Source organism: Hyperolius riggenbachi, chromosome 7, assembly GCF_040937935.1.
Source record: "Hyperolius riggenbachi isolate aHypRig1 chromosome 7, aHypRig1.pri, whole genome shotgun sequence".
Lineage (NCBI taxonomy): Eukaryota > Metazoa > Chordata > Amphibia > Anura > Hyperoliidae > Hyperolius > Hyperolius riggenbachi.
Window position 1 is genome coordinate 103,974,298 of NC_090652.1, and position 21,919 is coordinate 103,996,216.

Below are 21,919 nucleotides of genomic sequence, written 5' to 3' on the forward strand. Positions count from 1 at the left end.
TTCACAAAGCTGCAGCCCCGTTTGAGCCAAAGGGAACTCCTATACTGTACAGATAGCGAGCAGTTAGCACAGCTCAGAATCAGTTCCAGGGGTCACTCATACATTTACTCACTCAATCCCCGGATACGCTTCCACACAGTCCGGGTCTTCCGTAAAGAGAGCTTACACGCTAGTGACGTCTGTTTTTTCAGAGACTTACCTATAGAGGGGGAGGACTCTAGTTCCTATAGAGTGTTCCCATTCCTCTCCACCTGTTGTTCCTGCACTGGCTCCCCCGTTAGCAGTCTCTGAGCGCGACTGCTCTCTTCCGCTGTGGATGGGCTTCGGAAGTATTCAGGAGCTATTGGGAAGACGCTCCATACTGCGCACGCACAAGCGCAGTACCTACTCGAGGACTTACGAAGCCTCCCGTGGCGGGAGATTTGAACGGAGGAGTCTGCGGGGAAACGAGAGGATGAGGAGAGGATTGGGAATTCTATATAGGTCCCAAAGCCTTCCTTCTACTTAGGTAAGTACAGTCTTTCCCCGAAAATAAGACAGTGTCTAATTATAATTTTTGCACCAAAAGATGTGCTAGGGCAGGCATGGGCAAACTTGGCCCTCCAGCTGTTGAGGGACTACAAGTCCCAAAATACATTGCAGGAGTCTGACAGCCACAGTCATGACTCATAAAGGTAAATGCATTGTGGGATTTGTAGTTCCTTAACAGCTGGAGGGCCAAGTTTGCCCATGCCTGTGCTAGGGCCTATTCTCGGGGGATGTCTTATATTTCTATGAACACACAAGTTCCTGTGCTGTTTGTCTTCCTGACTCCCCCCGCTATGACACCTTTTCCTCTCCTGGATTCACCTCTTGTGTGCCTCTTTTTCCCCTTTGTACCTTTAGTGCCCCCTGGTGTCCCCCTCTGTACCTGTGTCTTCCACTATCCCCTTTTCTCCTGAGTCCTGTATGTACTTGCCCGCAAGACCATGGGATCCAGTAATAACACAAGTTGCCATATTTTTCCCTCTTACTGACGCTAGGGCTTACTTTCAGGGTAGGGCTTATATTTCAAGCATGCTCAAATTTCCTACTAGGGCTTACTTTCAGGAGATGTCTTAATTTCGGGGAAAGAGGGTATCTGTTTTTTGGGGAGCTGTTTTGGCTTCAGATTCACTTATGGAGATTCCAGTACTGGGGATTAGCAGACTTTTCTGCAATGCTGCCCTCTAGAGTGTGATAGAGAAATGTGAAGGCCTATTTTTCATTGCACTATAATGAGTTCTGTTACCTCATGTGGCTGTTTTGAATTGTAATTAGCACTGAGGCTGCACCTTTCTCTTTGTGGAGCAATTTTGCTCAAATGCTTTCAGCCTTATAAAAGTTTTTCTTCCAGCTACTGAGCATAAAAATATGCTCTGACAGCATACCTCCCAACTTTTTTGAGATAACAAAAAGGGACACTTAAGCCATGCCCCTGCCCTGGGCATCATGCAACCCGACACACCCCTAGCCACATATACCGTAAAGATTTCATTAGAAAATGTTTTATAATTCAAACCACACTGGACCTTTCTGTCCTGGTTCATTTTCCTTCATAATAACATTTGGAAATAAGAAATATATCAATTTAAAGGATGGGAATAAAATTAAGAGTCAAACAGTTTTCAGTAGAAAAAAGACATATTTACATAGATCTATTTATCAGTCCGGAAAGCGGGACACGTGGAAGAAAGAGAGACTAAGTTCTCAAAGAGACACTGTCCCTCCAAAAGAGGGTCAGTTGGGAGCTATGTTGATGGTGGAATACTAATGACTGATTTCAAATTCAAATTGTATCTGAATTCACAGAAATTAAGTTATAATAAATGTGCAATAAAAATGAATTTGCAAAAAAAATTTTTCTTTTTTTGTGGGAATAAAAATGCAAAGTACCTGCTGCAACAGATTACAGGTGGGATAGCCCCTCACCTGAATCGTTTGCAGCGTTCTCCTACCCAGGGCCGGATTACCAACCAGGCAACAAAAGCAGTCGCTTGGGGCCCCATTCAGAGTCAAAGGGGCCCCATCAGCACCTAAACCAGCCCTCGCCATCCTGTCAGCGGTGGCTTGATGGTATAATGGTTAAAGGGACTCTGAGCAGTGCAGTAACTATGGAAAGATGCATATCATTTTAAAGCTCTCTTTCTCCTCTTTCCAATGATATATAAACGGTCACCCTATGCCTTTTAGTTTTCACTATTTTCGTGATTGAAATCGCGGCCACAGGACGACTTTTCTCCAAAGTCGGCAGCTCGATTCAGCACAATGCAATGAAATATAATGAACCCAGGGGGATATAATTACAAACATCATGCTGGTAGGTGTGAGGATGTAATTAATTAGTTGTGGGTATGCTTAAAGACATACCCACAGGCACTGCTCGGAGTCCCTTTAAGGGCTCTGCCTCTGACACAGGAGACCTGGGTTTGAATCTCGGCTCTGCCTGTTCAGTAAGCCAGCACCTATTCAGTAGGAGACCTTAGGCAAGTCTCTCTATCACTGCTACTGCCTATAGGGCGCGTCCTAGTGGCTGCAGCTCTGGCGCTTTGAGTCCGCCAGGAGAAAAGCGCGATATAAATGTTATTTGTCTTGTCTTGTCAAATGATGCCGTGCGCTGCTGATTGTCTTCAGAGCCAGTCTCTCCTCCTAGGTCCCCCTCCTGCTACTGTGCGCTCTGCCGCTGCCCACTCTTCCCTCCCTTCCCACAGAGAACCACAGCTGCAGCAAGAATGATAGCAACAGATGGCAAATGCTCATTCACCGATCCATGATCCAAGCGATAGAGATCCCGTCATCTGAAACCCATCTGTCTCTTCTACAGTGCAGCCGCTCGCGCTGAACTTCCTGATTCTCAGATCAGACAGGAAGTAGTAATAGTAGTAGTAACAGAGCGGCAGCACTCTAGAGGAGACAGATGGGCTCCGGATGACGGGACCTCTATTGCTTGGATCGCAATAGGTGAATGTGAGTCATCTGGTGCTGTCCTTCTCCCCCGCTGCGGCTGCCTTCTCTGCTGGACTATCGTATTTACTGGGATGGAGGCTGCATGGTGGCTGTCTAGTTTGGGAGGAAATTGGTTGTCCGGTGGTGGGGGTGGTTATGTAATTCTGTCTGGGGAACGGCTTCCGGTTTGGCGGTGTCCAGAGCTTTCTGCTATTGCTAGGTTTGAGATGCAGGGGGAAAGTGCAGCTTCTGTGATATCTGGCGCCCTCTTCACAGGGGTGCCCCAGTCCCTGAGTGCAAATGTCCCAGCCATTCATCTCTCACTCTGCATTTTGCCGCTGCTATTCCCTGCATTGTGCACCCACAGAGGAAAGCGGGCTGTTGCCCATAGCAACCAGTAGCTCGGCTGCCCTGGTGTGTGCAGCATGTTGCTGTGCAGCTGCATCTTCTGATTCTATTACGACATGATGGGGGGCCCAAATCAGTTACTTTGCTTAGGGCCCCATTTAGCCTTAATCCGGCTCTGCTCCTACCCCTTGTCTCCCCTCTCTTTGCAATGTAAACCAGGCCTCCTGCAGCTCATGTGGTAACTGCAGTGATGCAGTTTGGGGCAGCTCCGTACTGGGGGGGAAGGGGGTGCAGTGGCAGGAGAGAGCAGGCATAGAGCTTAACAACTCACCTTTCCGGGATCTACTGCTGCCTCTTTCTTCTTCCCCTCCCAGGCATCTGTCACGTTGGTAACAGCGCCCCCTGTGATGACTTAACTGCACGTCATCACAGGGGGCGCTGTTACCAACGCGACGGACTGTTACTGCGCTATGCCCACTCTCCCCCGCCGTTGTGCCTATGCCTGGCTACCTATACTGGAGGCACCTGCCTGGCTAACCTATACTGGGGGAAAATATACTGCCTACCTATACTAGGGGCACCTACCTAGCTAACATATACTGGGGGCAACTATACTGGCTACCTATACTGGAGGCACCTGCCTGGCTAACCTATACTGGGGGAAAATATACTGCCTACCTATACTAGGGGCACCTACCTAGCTAACATATACTGGGGGCAACTATACTGGCTACCTATACTGGAGGCACCTACCTGGCTAACCTATGCTGGGGCAACTACACCGGCTACCTATACTAGAGGAACCTACCTGGGTAATCTATACTGGCTACCTATACTGGAGGCACCTACTTGCGTAACCTATACTGGGGCAACTATACTGGCTACTTATACTGGAGGCACCTACATGGGTAACCTATACTGGGGGCAACTATATTGGCTACCAATTCTGGAGGCACCTACCGGGGCAACTATACTAGGTACCTATACTGGTGGCACCTATGTCTGGCTACCTATACTGGGGTGGCCTATAGCTGGCTACCTTTACTGGGGGCACCTAGACCTGGCTAACCTTGCATAATAGTGAAGGAGTCACAGCATTTAGCAAATGAAACCATGCGCCTCCATTATGACCTACAACAAATTATAGGCTTGTCTGAACAGGTGTGTTTTTAGATGTACATGTGGATGTTTTCAAGCTTGGAGCATGGCGAACAGGCTGTGGGAGAGAGTTCCAAAAGAGATGTGACGCTCGTAAGAAGTCCTGGAGGCGGGAGTAAGAGGAGGTGAATAAGCTAGAGGACAAGAGGGTCTCCTGGGAGCAGCAAAGGTTCCGGGCGGGAATATATCTGGACATTAATGAGATGTGTGGAGGTGAAAATGTGTGTATAGCTTTGTATGATAGCTTGATGAGTTTAAACTGTATCCTTTGGGTGATTGGTAACCAATGGAGAGATTGGCAGAGAGGGGCTGCCCCAGAGGAGCAAGATGAGAGGTGGATGAGATAGGCAGCAGAGTTTATTAGGGACTGAAGAGGTGTCAGCTTGCTTTTTTGTAGACCACATCTTATCAATAAAATGACTTAAGCCACCTTTTGGCAGAACCTTTTCACCTACTGTTTTTGTACTTTTTCAATTGCAGAGTGCTGAAAAGTTATTTTAAACAGAAGATGAACATTATCTCACTGGGGGAGAAAACCTAGAAGATTGGATTGTGCCCACTGATACTTGATACTTTGAATACGGATGGCCCCACCGAGGCCCAAAATGATTAATTAAAAACACCAATCTGGGTTGACAATCCAGATTGTATGTGTATGAGATCCTTTCTATTTCTCATTTGTGCTGGTTGGATAGCATTCCTAGGAGGTGGCTATGGACAAAATGTGCTGGGTTATCATGCCCATATATAAGAGAAGGCTATTTCTAACTCTAAATATAACAAAACAAAAGGAGCGCGGAATGTAGAACTTGAAACATTTCTCTTTTATTGTAAAAAAGTATATGCTCTCATAGAGCTAAAATGCTGTGCATATATATCAACCAAACATACACTCAAATACCCACACACACTTACTACAAGCCTACTGGTGACCCTTTAAAAAAATAGGGAAAGAAAAAATCTTTTTGCAAAAGATATATAAAAGAGCACTGCAGATATAGGCATCCAATCCTTTCATTTATGGTACCATAGTTGGACTACTTCGTATGCACATTAGCAACATGCTGCAAATATCAGATAGTCCTTCACAAAGCTGCAGCCCCGTTTGAGCCAAAGGGAACTCCTATACTGTACAGATAGCGAGCAGTTAGCACAGCTCAGAATCAGTTCCAGGGGTCACTCATAAATGTACTCACTCAATCCCCGGATACGCTTCCACACAGTCCGGGTCTTCCGTAAAGAGAGCTTATACGCTAGTGACGTCTGTTCACTTACACACGCCGCTGCCTGCGGCGGTGTTACCGGACTCCGTCGGCTAGCTCCTTGCAGATTGACGTCACTTCCGTGCGTCCCAGCTACCTTCACTTCCTGCGTCTCTGCGTTTCAGCTAGTTGCACCGTACTCCAATGCGGATAGTGCACCGCGCTTAAGCAGGTGATGTAGCAAGATTCCAATCGATCTATGGGGCGCCCCAATCGATCAATTCATTGACATGTTTCGACATCCACGGATGTCTTCCTCAGGATATTTGGAATAATGCTATCCAGCAGCCTTGCTTCCTTTATAGTGTGAGGCTGAGGCTGAACGCCGGAATTTTGCAGCTGCTGGCTGCAAAGAGTCAGACCGGGGGATCTGCGCTGGAGGAAGGCCGGAACTCAGGAGAGGAGTAGTCTGCAGGTGAGTAAATGTGTTATTTTTTTATTATTATTTTACAGGTGCTACCCACATGTACTGTATTTACTAGTGACAGGTGCTTCCCATGCCCATATTACTGGTGACAGGTGCTGCTGCCCATGCCCACATTACTGGTGACAGGTGCTGCTGCCCATGCCCACATTACTGGTGACAGGTGCTGCCCATGCCCACATTACTGGTAACGGGTGCTGCTGCCCATGCCCACATTACTGGTGACAGGTGCTGCTGCCCATGCCCACATTACTGGTGACAGGTGCTGCTACCCATGCCCACATTACTGGTGACAGGTGCTGCCCATGCCCACATTACTGGTGACAGGTGCTGCCCATGCCCACATGTGTATTTACTGGTGAAATGTGTCCACATAGCTTCATCTATGTTTCTTTTCTCCGAAATTCACAAGAAGTTTCCTAAAAAACTCGCTACTGACTCCGCCCCCTGTCCATCCAAACCTTGGGGTGTCCAGATTTTTTGAACATTTTGTCAAGGAAAATTAAGAAATTGGGTTGGCAACCCTGCACCTATGAGATGTTCACAGTGCATGGTTACCACAAAATATCTACGTTAACAGTGACAGTGAAGCATAACAGTGACAGTAAGCAGCACAACACATAGATAACATGCGGTGTTGCTTTCCTGATCCATTATGTTGCGTTCCTGCTGTCACAGGGAATGCAATCCAACGGCCACTGTGAATGTAGCCTGAAGAAGAAACAAAAAACAAAATATCAATTATTTTTTCTGAGGTTATGATTTAGATGATGTGCTTCTTATTCCTGTCAATGTACTCCAAATCCGGCTTCGTAATTGTTTCCCAAGCAACACATAGATGATTGGATTCAGGCAGCTATTGACAACAGCTATGCTAGACAAGAGCGGGGAAAACAAAATGACTTTATACATCATTGTATACTCCATAACATTAACAGAGGCCAGGAATATGATCTGCGCCAAGACAAGTGGGGTCCGTGTGAGGAAAAATGCTATGATCGCTGCAATGACCACTCTATAAAGCCTGGATGTAGATGGAGTCTGGGAATTTTTCACCTTGACAATAATGACCAAATTTGTGACCAGAATAACACAAAGCGGGATAAAGTAGCCAATCACATGAAGCAAAATAAAAAGGTTGGTTGTGGTTGAAGACATTCTGCGCCATGAATCAAATCCACTTGTGTCATTAAACAGCACCTTACAGTCTTCCCGATCCAAGCTCTTGAAGCCTTCTCTTAATGAAGAGTTGCCACTATTGACATAAGCAATGGACGTCACATCTCCAGAAAACAATAGGCACTGCATGTTCTCACCATACTCATGTTCATCACTGTAAATGAGAACAGGAATACTACAAAATGTAGACATTAACCAAATGAGAAAGCAGACAGAGTAACATATTCTCTTGGAAAGGAACTTCAGGTGCCACATGGGTTTGGCAACACTCAAGGCATGGTCGATGTTTAGCGCAATGATGAGATAGATGCTGGCGTACATGTTTACGAAGGTAAGGAAATGATAAAATTTGCACACATGAGATCCAAAGGACCAGTTCGCCTTCATTACATAAACTGCATTGAATGGCAAGAAAAGCATGAAAATGAAGTCAGCAATGGCCATGTTCAGGAACCATATTCTGGATTTGCAGTTGTCCATGAGGAATATCGTGGCAGCAATAACAATAGCGTTGCCCAACAATCCGATGCAACATGCCAGTATAGACAGTGTGAAGCTAGCGTATTGGATCACATTAGGGTTGTCTTGATTGGGCGGAAGGGCTTCAAGCTCGGGAACGTTGAAGATGTCCCAGTAGAAGTTACAGATCTTTTCGGGCAGTTCATCATCAGCCATTGAGCCTGAAAGACAAAATGACACACAATTATACATAGAAGGATGGGGTGTCTTGGCACCCTAAAGAATAAGACAGAAAACAAGGGGAGCCCAGAGAGCATAGTATGTTTAGAATGGATGGAGCGAGGCACTAAGTCATAAAGAGGGCTACTCACAAAGGTGGGTTGAAGCAGGGGCAACCAATCACTCTAAGCAGATGGAGACAATAAACCCAACTCCACTTAGGGTGTTTGCAATGGACTGGATCCAGTCACTCTTCTTGGTAAAAAATGTCTGGCTCTCAAAATGCACACAATTGGGGAAAAGAGATGCCCAGGTTTAGATAAAAGGTTAAGATCAATAAAAATGTAAAAGGTGAAGTGGCTTACCTCAATGACAACAGTCACATAAGACAACAACAAATATAGGTGGCTAGATGTGCCCCCAGTATTAGTAGGTAGATTCCCCCCAGTATAGGTAGCCAGATGTACCCCCAATATTAGTAGGTAGATTCCCCTCAGTGTAGGTAACCAGATGTGCCACTAGTATTAGTAGGTAGATTCCCTTAGTATAAGTAGCCAGATGTGCCCCTAGTATTAGTCGGACATTAATTTAACATCCAGAAATGAAAGATGCCCATGAGTGTTCCTGTATGTGCACACATGCTCCTGTACATACATCCACCTCAGTGTTAATGCACGTCCGCACGCATGTGCACCCATTTAAAAGTGAATGATTGCTACTAATGCCAATAGCAATTGTTCATCAAAAGTAATGAACTGTTAACTCCTACCTAGCCTATTAATTCCTTGTACCCATTAACCTGTACTTACTGTACAGATGCATGCACACTAGCCATGCATCTGTACAGTATCCACTAAACTGTCACCTGGAGATAATGGTCAAGTACGTGCCCAATTGTCAAGTATAAATGGTGTCATTTTCACTGAAAAAAGCCAAAGAATATATTTTAAGGTGTTTTATAGCAGTGGCACTTGTTTCATGCAAATTAGGTAAGGGTGAAACATGAAAAAAATGTATTTTCTGCATTTACTGTATTTTGTGGACTATAAGACGCTCCGGACTATTAGATGCACCTAGGTTTAGCGGACAAAACCAGGGAAAAAATATATATACTAAACCTGGTGCATCCATAATGAAGGGATATCTTGTGGATTATGCCCCCTTAGTACCTCATGCCCCCTTGTACCTCTTGTGTGTCCCTGTGTCCTCCTCTGCCCCATTGTGTCCTCCTGTGCCCCCCCCCCATGTGTCTGCCTCTGTCCCCCTTGTGTCCTCCTCCATGCCCCTTTGTGTCCCCCTGTGTCCGACATTGCGGCGGGTTGGAGGTTCGTATTGGCAGGTGTTCACAAGTCAGGAACTCCCTGCATTTGGACTATAAGACGCAGTGACTTTTTCCCCACTTTTGTCTGTGAGTCTTATAGTCCAAAAAATACAGCATGTCTATTTTTCCCTGTAAAATGCCTATAAAGTAGAATCCCAGAGAAAACCTAGATTGTATAGGACAAAATATATACAGTATACATATATATATATATATATATATACATATATATGGTTTATATTTATTGTTTTTGTATATACTATTTCAATAGGTCTGATGTTAAATTGAAAAGAAGATAGGATATCTGGTCTATTATCTAATGGAGCAATGTGGAAAATGATGGATATCAGGTAGATACTGATTGGTTACCACATCTTGCTAGTAGATGGACAAACAAACAAAAATAAAAAACAAAATGCATTTTTAAATTTAGAGATGGTTTTCTTTGCAACAACACTATCCAACGCACATTTAGCTTCATGTATAGTTTTACAAATAAGAATACTGATTATTCCCTCAGAAGTCCCATACATTCCTTTCTTTTTGTTTATAGTTTATAAATACAGCAGTCTCCTACCTGCCTGTGCACAGAGCTGGTTCGCAGATGAGTTGCTGTTCTTGTCAACAACTTATGTGAGGATGAGTGTGCCTGCAAGGTGCACTGTGTAGATAAAGGAACTGCGGACTGCTTTTGCAGGATAAGATATCAACAGTGAGGGCTTATGTGTGACATAGTATGTGAAAATGTCAATTTCATAGGCATCTTGTGAGGCATTTTCTACAGTAAAACATGCATGCCACTTACAAAGTAGAATTGAGTGTAAAGAACGTAAGCATGTTTTCTGATGTACATAGTTGGGGAGGGGGGGGGGGGGGGGTGCACCCAGGTGCAAGATACTGGACATTGGCTCAAACTCCTGTTAGCTTTGAAAATAGTCCCCCTGACTGATCTATTCTAGCCCTTAACCCTCAGGACAAACCATGACCCCTGCCTTTTCTTAAACACTAACCTCCCCACCTGCCCTGTCTGAGGATAACCTTAACCTATTAGTACCTATTCAACCTTTCCCAAATTTTGTACATTAGGCCGGTTTTACACCTGAGGCAAGCGTTGCGATGTGCTGCCCCATTGCATCGCACCGCGGAAAAATACATTTCCATTACCCTGCGGCAGGGTGTGCCGACAAGGTCATATGCATAACTCCGCTCCCCTTGCCTGCCCTTCGCCGCCCCTTACCTATTTCCTGCTGGACTCCCTGCTTCCTCATTGTATTTGTGTAATTCTGTGCATGCACACCACCACCAACATATGTAAAATTTCTGCGTTGCCCATTGACTTGCATGCATTTCGTCGCACGGTAACGTGCTGTTGACTTTGCGGCTGGTCGAGAACTTTTGGCGTGACGCAGCAGGGTAAGTGAACTAGGCCCCATGGACTTTCTTTGCTGTTGCGTTACCCTACATGCAGAAAGGGTAACAACACAAAGAAAGAGGTCTAGTGTTAAAGGGGCCTAAATGTAACCATTACCCTGACGAAGCCCCAGCACTACCCCCAACCTTTTACCTGATCTTTACCCTCAAAGTTACCCTTTAAACCTTGGCAGAGGAAGGCAAGTAAGAAATATCCAATTTATTGGACACTTTAAAGCGGTGTTGTCACCATAAAAATCAAATTTCAACAGCAACTGGTCTGAGTGTATTAAGTGATAAAGATGCTAAAGATACAATTCAAAGCTTGCAAAACTTTTTCTGCTGTTATGGTTTGTAGTTATCACATCCTTTAGGAGCACTGGCCCTAGTGCCAAACAGTGCCAAAGAGTTGAATGCTGGGATTTCTTTTTATCTATAATATATTCCTCCTCTTCCATTTATTTCCCTATCTAGCTGCTTATCAGAAACACCCTCTGATTACTTGTGTTTACAAGCAAGGTTGAGGTGACTCAGTGATTGGATGTGTAAATAAAAAAATAGACAGTGCAGTAGTTAGTATACACCTCAGTGGGAGTGTCTGAAGACTCTGGGAGGAGGGCAGCTAATGAATACACAATGAGCAAGAGAAGGGAGGGGGGGGGGAAACGAGAGTCAGGAAGGATATGATGTCAGCATTAGCTTGGCAAGATGGCCACTGCCTAGAATAGGATTTTCTGCTTTTCCATTGTAAAATTCACAGGAATCATTACGTGGATAGCACAATATATCTGTTATGTAAGTAGAGGTAGTATTTATCTACTTATATATGTGTTTTTATTACTAGGTTAGCATGGGTGTCGCTTGTTCTTTAAAGGGGCACTACAGCGAAAAACTGTAAAATTTAAAATATGTGCAAACATATACAAATAAAAAGTACATTTTTTTTTCCAGAGTAAAATGAGCCATAAATTACTTTTCTTCTATGTTGCTGTCACTTACAGTAGGTAGTAGAAATCTGACAGAAGTGACAGGTTTTGGACTAGTTCATCTCTTTATAGGGGATTCTCAGAGATATGTTTATTTTCAAAAGCACTTAGTGAATGGCAGTTGCTCTGTCCAACTGCCAAAAAACTGTGTAGCGAGCAGGGAAGCTGGCCAGCATCATTGTTTAAGGCCCCGTTCACACTGCACGCGTTTCCAGCCACGTTTTGGAAACGCGTGCAGGTGGCCGACACGCACGACATCAGACATTGCATAGAGTGCAATGTCTGATGTTAACACTGCATGCGTTCTGGACCTGTGCGGTCCGGGAATGCATGCTGCACGCATTTTTTGTAAAAACCCGTGGCTGTCCCATTCACTTTTCAGTGATGGGATCAGTCACGCAACGCACACAAACGCGGATGGCGTGCGTATGCATGCGTTGCATTCCGCATGCGTGGCCATCCGCGTTTGTGATGTGAACGGGGCCTAAATAATTTTTCAGGAATATCTTTATAAAGAATAAAAGCCTTGCTGAGAATCCCCTATCAAGAGATGGACTAGTCCAAAACCTGTCATTTCTGTCAGATTGCTACTGCCTACTGTAAGTGACAGCATTATAGGAAAAGGTAATTTAAGGCTCATTTTACTCTGGAAAAAATGTACTTCTTATTTATATATGTTTGCACATATTTTAAATTTTACAGTTTTTCGCTGTAGTGCCCCTTTAAGAAATCACTAAATAGTGCAGATTCCTTCTAAAACGGTTGTATAATAGGAGGAGCTAGGAAGGTCTCTCAGACAGTGCAGTGTGTGAGGGGAATTGCTGTTGCTGAGGTAACCAACACACCTGCTGTATTGATAGCAGCAGGCTCTGAGAAGGAATTCAGCAGGTGGGAGGAGCACATCACAAATCATGTATGAAGCACCCATTTGAATTTACCATATATATTGGTGGGAACATAAGAGAAAACACCTACCCTGCTCTCTGTTTCATTCTTCACTGCTTTGCCTGCTTGTTACCAGCCCTGATAAAATCCCCGACTGAGCATTCAGTCTGGCTTTGCTCAGAAATCATTATAGCTGAGTCATTATAGCAGAGCCAAAAGGGGGCAGGCTTGGGCTTGAAAAGACATTAGAAAAGACAGTCTCAGCTATAATGATTTCTGAGCAAAGCCGCCGCTCTCTAGGGTGCCACTCTCCTGTCCGTAACATCGCTGACCTAAGCTGGGTTGCTGGCTTCTGCGACCTTTGCATTCAGGCTCCTGTGGCTGGGAGTGTTCTGAGCTTTGGTCGGCAGTGTTATGGACAGGACAGCGACACCTTGGAGGGCGACCGAATTGTAGAGCTGGAACTGATAGGCTGAAGAATCCCCAGGTAAGTAAAGCAGAACTTTTTATTTCACCTCAGATATACTTTAAATGTAGCAGTGTCCATACTTCTGTTCATAATGCTGAGCATGGACTGTGTCCTCCGTTCCCCTACCCATGGCTCTGTTCAGCTACAAGTTGGACCGACCTAGGCCCCAACCCAAGTAAGAAGTCTTTGCCCCGCATTGTGCAGTTCAGCCTCTCATGTACTGCTGACAGCTGCTGTGAGTACGTGCATAATGCTCCGGAGGCTGCAGGCAGCACAGCCACAGTGTTCTGTATAAACTGCTGATGTGCATTATGCAAATGGCCCAAACTGCGCATACGCTACAGACTTCTTCCAGTTCGAACGCCCTGACCTTGTCTTCGTCCGGAGAGCATTTTGGAAAAACATATGGCTTAAAGGGAAGGTTCAGGGACGCTGTGAAAAAAAACAAAAATCCAAATCCACTTACCTGGGGCTTCCTCCAGCCCGTGGCAGGCAGGAGGTGCCCTCGTCGCGGCTCCGCAGGCTCCCGGTCTCCTCCGGTGGCGCGCCCGACCTGGCCAGGCCGGCTGCCAGGTCGGGCTCTTCTGCGCTCCAATGTGCGGCTCACTGGTGCGCGCTGACGTCATCGGACGTCCTCCGGGCTGTACTGCGCAGGCGCAGTAGTTCTGAGCCTGCGCAGTACAGCCCGGAGGACGTCCGATGACGTCAGCGCGCACCAGTGAGCCGCACATTGGAGCGCAGAAGAGCCCGACCTGGCAGCCGGCCTGGCCAGGTCGGGCGCGCCACCGGAGGAGACCGGGAGCCTGCGGAGCCGCGACGAGGGCACCTCCTGCCTGCCACAGGCTGGAGGAAGCCCCAGGTAAGTGGATTTGGATTTTTATTTTTTTCACAGCATCCCTGAACCTTCCCTTTAAATACAGTTACCAAGGTTTTACTTAAAGCACATGAGATAGAAGGGGTAAATATTATAACAACATAAGAGCCACGTAATAGAGATTCTTGAAGGGAGGCTCTGCTAGTACTGTTCTAGCAATCAAAGAACGGGCTCTTGAAGAGGGGCTCTGGTAGCAGAAGGGGTCTGTGCAGGATCTTGAAGGGGGAAAGACACATCATTCTATAATACAGCACAGGCTCTTGAAGGATGACCGTGAAGTGGTAAAATAAGTACTGACCAGTAGAATCTTTGCTCACTTTGGAAATTATTCTAGACAGGACAGACAGAATGCCACATGTAGACAAACGCAGGGGGAAGCAGCGCCAGCAAGTAATGCCAGGGTCACACTTAGCAGAATTGCATGAGTTTTCCACTATGTGCTATGGGGAAAACGCATGTAATTCTGCTAAGTGTGACCCTGGCCTCACTCTGCTGTCTGTTCTCCTGGTGTTGTGCTGTGTAGAGCCTCAGCCTCTGATTGGAGCTGAGGGTAGGGCTCTGTAGTGTACACAACAGAAGACCTCCCTAGGGCACATTTAGGGAATGTCTACAAACCTCTGTACAACCTTTGTATGATCAGTGGCTAAACAAACATAATCATTAGAACAATTGTTCAGAGAGCTTTTTCTCTCCGCACTCTTTGTTGTCAGGTTTTCTGGACAGGGAAAATAAACTTTTTTTTCTGGACTGCCAGAAGATTTACAGCCTTTCCAGACAGCTCTGCACTCCAGGGGGTGTCAGGAAGGTCTGCACGATAGACAAAGCTAGTGCGGCTATTGAATAACATTCAGTATCTACATTTTACCAGCAAGCATCCCCCCTCACAACTTACAACTCTAGACAAGTGTCTAATAAGTGCCTTCATGTGCTTCATGGTGGGTCCCCCTGGCGGGGCCCCAGAATCCCCTTGGCTCCATACACCAGTCCTCCCACTCATGGTCTATCTAGGACACTGCAAAAGCCTGTACTCCTCTGTGTGAATGGACTGACACACAGGAAACCATCACTTACTAAATGAATGGCATTTCACTGTTCCCTAAGGAAGGACCATATTTATATCATACAGAGAGCTCCCATCTATAGCAAGATACATTCCATCTAACTTTGCAATAAAAGCACATGCACAACTCTGGTAAAACAATTTGCCTGAATTCTGCAGAAAAGAGGAAGAGGTCATGAGAAGCAGAAATCCAAAGCAAAATATCTTATTTTTTCTAATACTCGCTGAGTCTGCAGACTTGACTGAGAGCAGGACAAGCTAGCGGCTGGATACCAGTGAGGATGCGCTGCACCTTATATGGGGAAGGAAAATGTGATATATGACAAACATTAAACCGGAGTAAGAAACATCACACAAGAACAGTACGACAAATTAAACTATAGCGTCACTAGATGAAGAGCACAGAGCATCATTTCTGTTATGGAGAATCTCTGAAAGACTATCACAGTAAATACTGGAGAAAGTAAAAATGATCACGTATTCCTATAGTAATGGCATTTTCTACACTGGAAATACTATGAACCTGATGCTCTATACGCCGGTATATTACATGTATGCACTGCTGTACAAAATAGATATGAACACTAGAATAAATACTGATGTTAACCTGGTAATGTGCGTGGTGCTAATGGGCTAACGGGCGGTGTTCTCGTGGTACCTGTGAAATTGTTGTGCGCTTCTTGCACACGGCAACTTTACCAGCATACAGTGCATCTGGCCCTGTGTCACTGCCTGTCCTTTACAGGACATCACGATTACATCACGCGCAGAGCGCTCCCAGCCGCGTGCTGTAGGACGTGTGCAGCCGGACCAGCGCTTGCGCACTGCTGCCCGACTCCGGCGAATCAGAGGAGGCTTCTCAAGTCACATGTCCCCCATCGTACAGGTGAAACTCAAAACATGAGAATATCGTGCAAAAGTCAATCAATTTCAGTAATTCAACTTAAAAGGTAAAATTAATATATGAAATAAACTTATTACATGCAAAGTGAGATATTTCAAGCCTGTATTTGTTATAATTTTGATGATTATAGCTTACGCGTAGCTTATGAAAACACCAAAATCAACGTTTCAGATCACTAGGATATTGTGAAATATTCTGGACTCAAAGTGTCAGACTGTAATCAGCTAATGAATCCAAAACACCTGCAAAGGGTTCCTATTGTATATATTAGTTTCATTTTTTTTTAAGTTGAATTACTGAAATAAACGGACTTTAGCTCGATATTCTAATTTTCGAGTTTCACCTGTATAGCTCTGTCCATAAGAAATGAATCATAGGTAAATACAATGGTGTCATGTACAAACTAGTCATAAAATAAGCTTGTGAAACACTGGTGTAGAGCATACCTTTAAAGTGAAACTTTAAGTGACCTTGAGATGGGGGATTAGCCCACTACTGGCCTGGAGCTTCTTGCAGCCCTCTCCGGCCTGATTACTTCCATGGCGTCCTCTTCGCCTTCTCTGGTCCAGGGGCCAACTGTGCATGCGCGGCCGGCCACGTTCCCACCGCGTTCACGTTGCCTGGAGCGTTCTTCACCTGCAGCGACAGGAGCGAAACAGGGGAGTGCATCTGGCTGCACTGCGCATGGGCCGGGGCCAGTAGTGTGCAAACGGAAAGGGACAAAGAGGACGTCGTGGCTGGCGATCGGGACTGAGGGGGCTGGAGGAAGCCCCAGGTATGTATATTTGATAACTAAACCCCCATTCGGTTACACTTTAACCCCTTAAGGACTGCAGTCATAAAACCCCTTAATGACCAGGCACTTTTTTTCCATTCAGACCACTGCAGCTTTAACGGTTTATTGCTCGGTCATACAACCTACTATCTAAATGAATTTTACCTCCTTTTCTTGGCACTAATACAGCTTTCTTTTGGTGCTATTTGATTGCTGCTACGACTTTTAGTTTTTATTATATTCTATCAAAAAACACATGAATTTTGTCAAACAAATTATTTTTTTAACTTTCTGCGCTGACATTTTTCAAATAAAGTAAAATTTCTATATACATTTTTGTCCAAATTTATTGTGCTACATGTCTTTGATTAAAAAAAAAATCCAATACGTGTTTATTTATTGGTTTGGGTAAAAGTTATAGCGTTTACAAACTATGGTGCAAAAAGTGAATGTTCCCATTTTGAAGCATCTCTGACTTTTCTGAGCACCTGTCATGTTTCATGAGGGGCTAAAATTCCAGGATAGTATAAATACCCCCCAAATGGCCCCATTTTAGAAAGAAGACATCCCAAAGTATTCACTAAGAGGCATGGTGAGTTCATAGATTTTATTTTTTGTCCCAAGTTAGCGGAAAATGACACTTTGTGACAAAAATAAAATAAAAAAAGTTTCCATTTCTGCTAACTTGTGACAAAAAAAAAAAATGAAATCTGTCACGGACTCACCATGCCCCTCTCTGAATACTTTGGGGTGTCTACTTTCCAAAATGGGGTCATTTGTGGGGTGTGTTTACTGTCCTGGCATTTTGAGGGGTGCTAAATTGTAAGTACCCCTGTAAAGCCTAAAGGTGCTCATAGGACTTTGGGCCCCTTAGCGCACCTAGGCTGCCCAAAAGAGTCACACGTGGTATCGCTGTACTCAGGAGAAATAGTATAATGTGTTTTGGGGTGTATTTTTACAAATACCCATGCTGGGTGGGAGAAATATCTCTGTAAATGAGATTTATTTTTTTTACACACAATTGTCCATTTACAGAGATATTTCTCCCACCCAGCACGGGTATATGTAAAAATACACCCTAAAACACATTATACTACTTCTCCTGAGTACGGCGATACCAAATGTGTGACACTTTTTTGCAGCCTAGGTGCGCTAAGGGGCCCAACGTCCTATGAGTACCTTTAGGATTTCACAGGTCATTTTGAGGCATTTGGTTTCTAGACTACTCCTCACGGTTTAGGGCCCCTAAAATGCCAGGGCAGTTTAGGAACCCCACAAGTGACCCCATTTTAGAAAGAAAGCACCCCAAGGTATTCCATTAGGAGTATGGTGAGGTCATAGATTTTATTTTTTGTCACAAGTTAGCGGAAATTGATTTTTTTTTTTTTTTTCAAAGTGTAATTTTCCACTAACGTGACAAAAAATAAAATCTTCTATGAACTCATCATACACCTAACGGAATACCTTGGGGTGTCTTTCTAAAATGGGGTCACTTGTGGGGTTCCTATACTGCCCTGGCATTTTAGAGGCCCAAAACCGTGAAGAGTAGTCTGGAAACTAAATGCCTCAAAATGACTGTTCAGGGGTATAAGCATCTGCAAATTTTGATGACAGGTGGTCTATAAGGGGCCGAATTTTGTGGAACCGGTCATAAGCAAATTTTGATGACAGGTGGTCTATAAGGGGCCGAATTTTGTGGAACCGGTCATAAGCAGGGTGGCCTCTTAGATGACAGGTTGTATTGGCACTGAAGGGCAGGAAGCGCAGGATGTTCTCAAATCGTGACCTGGACACGGCAGCAGAGAACATGGGCATGTGATGTATTGGGTGCGTAGACCAATAAGACCGCAATACATTCTTTTTGACTAGACCCATGTTAAGGAGAAGGCCCCAAAAAAGGTTAAGTTCGGAAACTTGGAGTGGTTTCTACCAAAAAGACTGGGCAAGATAGCTTCTTGGATTGGCGGTTGCGTATTGTGTAGCATAACTGTTGGTCTCACTACAATTAAGTCGTAGAGACCAGCAGTGCTCAGGAAAAAAAAATTCTGTCACTGCGGTGTGGCGGGTGAGGGTTTGGCTGGGTGATCAGAAGCCCGCAGGGGGCAGATTAGGGCCTGATCTGATGGATAGGAGTGCTAGGGGGTGACAGGAGGTGATTGATGGGTGTCTCAGGGGGTCATTAGAGGGGAGAATAGATGCAATCAATGCACTGGGGAGGTGATCGGAAGGGGGTCTGAGGGGGATCTGAGGGTTTGGGTGGGTGATTGGGTGCCCGCAAGGGGCAGATGAGGGTCTGATCTGATGGGTATGATGGGTAGCAGTGACAGGGGGTGATTGATGGGTGATCAGTGGGTGGTTAGAGGGGAGAACAGATGTAAACAATACACTTGGGAGGTGATCAGGCGGGGTCTGAAGGTGATCTGAGGGTGTTGGCGGGTGTTTGGGTGCCTGCAAGGGGCAGATTAGGGTCTGATCTGATGGGTAGCAGTGACAGGTGGTGACGGGGTGATTGATAGGTGATCAGGGTGTGATTAGAGGGGAGAATAGATGCAAGCAATGCACTGACGAGGTGATCAGGTGAGTCTGAGGGCGATCTGAGGGTGTGCGCGGGTGATCAGGTGGCCGCAGGGGGCAGGTTAGGGTATGATCTGATGGGTGGCAGTGACAGGTGGTGACAGGGGGGTGATTGATGGGTGATTGACAGGTGATCAGTGGGTGATTACAGGGGAGGATAGATGTATACAGTACACGGGGGGGGGGGGGTCAGGGGAGGATCTGAGGGTGTGGGTGCCCCCAGGGGGCAGTTTAGGACCTTATCTAAAAAATAGCGTTGACAGATAGTGACAGGGAGCGATTGATGGGTGATTAGGTGAAAACAGGGGTCTGAGGTGATCAGGGGGGGTCTGAGGGGTGCTGTGGGCCATCGGGGGGGGGGGGGTAGGATCAGTGTTTGTGTGTGCTTACCAGGGGGGCTGCCTCCTGCCCTGGTGGTCCCTCAATCACTGGGACCGCCAGGGCAGGAGGCAGCCTGTATAATACGCTTTGTATGCATTACAAAGCGTATTATACACTTGCTTTGCGGCAGATCATGGGGTTAACACGCCGGCGCTGCTAATTGGCCGGCGGGTTGACGTTGCGGGTGGGCGGAGCCTAATGCCGGCGGATGCGATCCCTGGTAATTCAGTCCCCCAGGAGCCGATGCCGATCAGCGTTAGGCGGTCCTGGGGGTGCCACTTTGCCGCCGCCCATAGGTAGTGGGCGGTCGGAAAGAGGTTATGGAAACTGATACGTTAAGTAATTGTATCTATCCTTCTACTCCTAAAAATGACATCCCACAGTTTTAGGTTATGTTTAAAAACGTAAAGTAGATTTATTGTTTTGTCTCAGCTTAATCAGTCTGTCCCCTGTCACAGAGTGGTAAAATATATGAACTATTGATCTTTTATAACTATTCCTGACTCTCAGAAGCCCAGTTCTGCCAGGAAAGTAATTTATGACAGTAAACCCATACCATTATCAGTTAGAGATAGTCTGACAGGGTCCCAACCTGGAGAAAAACTGTCAGTTGCATAGCTGAATGTTAACTCTTTCAGTCAGAGAAAAAAGAAAAGAGCACTGCCTAGTGATTTGTGTGCTTGGCACTGTACATACACGTCTATCACTTCATGTCACATAAAAGGATACCAGAGCTGAAAAGATTAGGAGAAACCAGGGGGATCAGGCATGTCAGGGGAGCTGTCCTGACGGCCACCGCTCAACCCCCCCCCCCCATAGCTAAATGCTCCCCCGGAAACCTTTTGGGGGTCGCCGGAGTCAGGCATCATTGTGCAGGCACTGGCCTGGCTGCAAGCGTCCTACAGTGCACAACTGTGGCTGGGACTGGGAACGCTCTGTGTATGACATCACAATTACGCGCAGATCACTCCTGGCAGCATGCTGTAGGACATGCACAGCCAGACCAGTGCCAGTGCACTGATGCCTGACTGCGGCGAACAGGAAGATGCTGCCGAGGTCCATTTAGCTACAAAAAGGGGGAGAACTATAGGGGGGAGGGTGAGCGGCGGCCGTCAGGACAGCTTCACATACATACCTGTTTCCCACGTTTCTCCTAAACTTTTCATCTCTGGTATCATTTTAGGTTCCCTTTAAGGCTGCTTACAATATTATTATATTATTATGTTTTCATACCTGGCTTGTGCTTCTCCAGAAGTCCAGTGAAGACCGTTTAGTTTATTCAAAGGATTTGTATGACTGATAGGATAGCCTGAAGCATTACAAACAGCTTATCTTCCAACAACTGTGTTAGCAGGAGGGAGGAATTTTGCACTTCTTCACATGGAAATTAAGACTTCTAAAATAAGCAAAAGAAAAAGGCTGGCATGTTCTTTGTACAGCACAAGGAACCCAGGGACAGCACTATGACAACAAGCCAAAATATAAACAAGTCTTTCAAAATAATAAATGAAAAACTTTCTTTCCATGTTTTAGTACATATGTTGAAGCACATTTATCAAACTTTATTTCATACTAACTAGTGAAATCTTTTGGATTAAGAGCTTACACTTGGGTGCAGTCAGTGCAAAGCAGTGGTGTAGCTAGGGAGCATGGGGCCCCATAGCAAAAAACTTTCATGGGGCCCTCACATCTAGGCACTCTTAAAGAGAACCAGAGACACAGCACCCTTATGTATTTTACTACATTTATCAGCGGGAACATGACAGTAAACACCTAACCTCCTCTCTGTTTCATTCTTCTCTGCACAATTTGCCTGTTATCAGCTCAGATAAGAATCCCTGACTGAGCCTTCAGTCTAGGTTTGACCTGGAATCATTATAGCTGAGTCTTTTGTGAAGTCTTTTCAAGCCCAAGCCCACCCCCTCCTGCTTTGCATACTCAGAGCTCTGATGACATGGGAGGGGTGCTCTGTTGAGAAAGAAGCTCTAAAAGCAAAAGACAAGTGTGGCTGCTGTGTGATCTGTGTGCACAGTGCAGTCGCCATTATTATCTGTGCAGTTTCATTCCTATGGGAGACACTTCCTACAGGCAGCCACACAGCATACCAGAATAATAAAGTTGAAAGCACACAGATGAAAGGCAGCAGCCCTGCTTGTCTATAGTTTCATAGAGCCTAGACAGCACATCCAGAACAACTCATAACCCAGAAGCAGAAGGGATATGAGCTGGCAGCAATATTTGATTTTTCCTGGAGCAATAATGGATAA

At 45.5% G+C, this 21,919-nt stretch overlaps 1 protein-coding gene across 3 annotated transcripts; it reads right to left on the minus strand.

Moving 5' to 3' along the window:
- Positions 1–5,273: 5,273 nt before the first annotated feature.
- Positions 5,274–20,949, minus strand: LOC137524507 (chemerin-like receptor 1). 3 transcript variants are annotated; one of them, XM_068244461.1, is made up of 3 exons: positions 20,886–20,927; positions 16,369–16,558; positions 5,274–8,015 (listed from the first exon to the last, which is right to left on the minus strand). In XM_068244461.1, the coding sequence occupies exon 3, from the start codon at positions 8,008–8,010 to the stop codon at positions 6,913–6,915; it is 1,098 nt and encodes a 365-aa protein (XP_068100562.1). In that variant the 5' UTR covers positions 8,011–8,015; positions 16,369–16,558; positions 20,886–20,927; the 3' UTR covers positions 5,274–6,912. The 3 variants fall into 3 exon arrangements, with proteins under 3 accessions (XP_068100562.1, XP_068100563.1, XP_068100561.1); XM_068244462.1 differs by lacking the exon at positions 16,369–16,558 and having other exon boundaries at positions 20,886–20,949; XM_068244460.1 differs by lacking the exons at positions 16,369–16,558; positions 20,886–20,927 and adding an exon at positions 9,912–9,991.
- Positions 20,950–21,919: the final 970 nt, after the last annotated feature.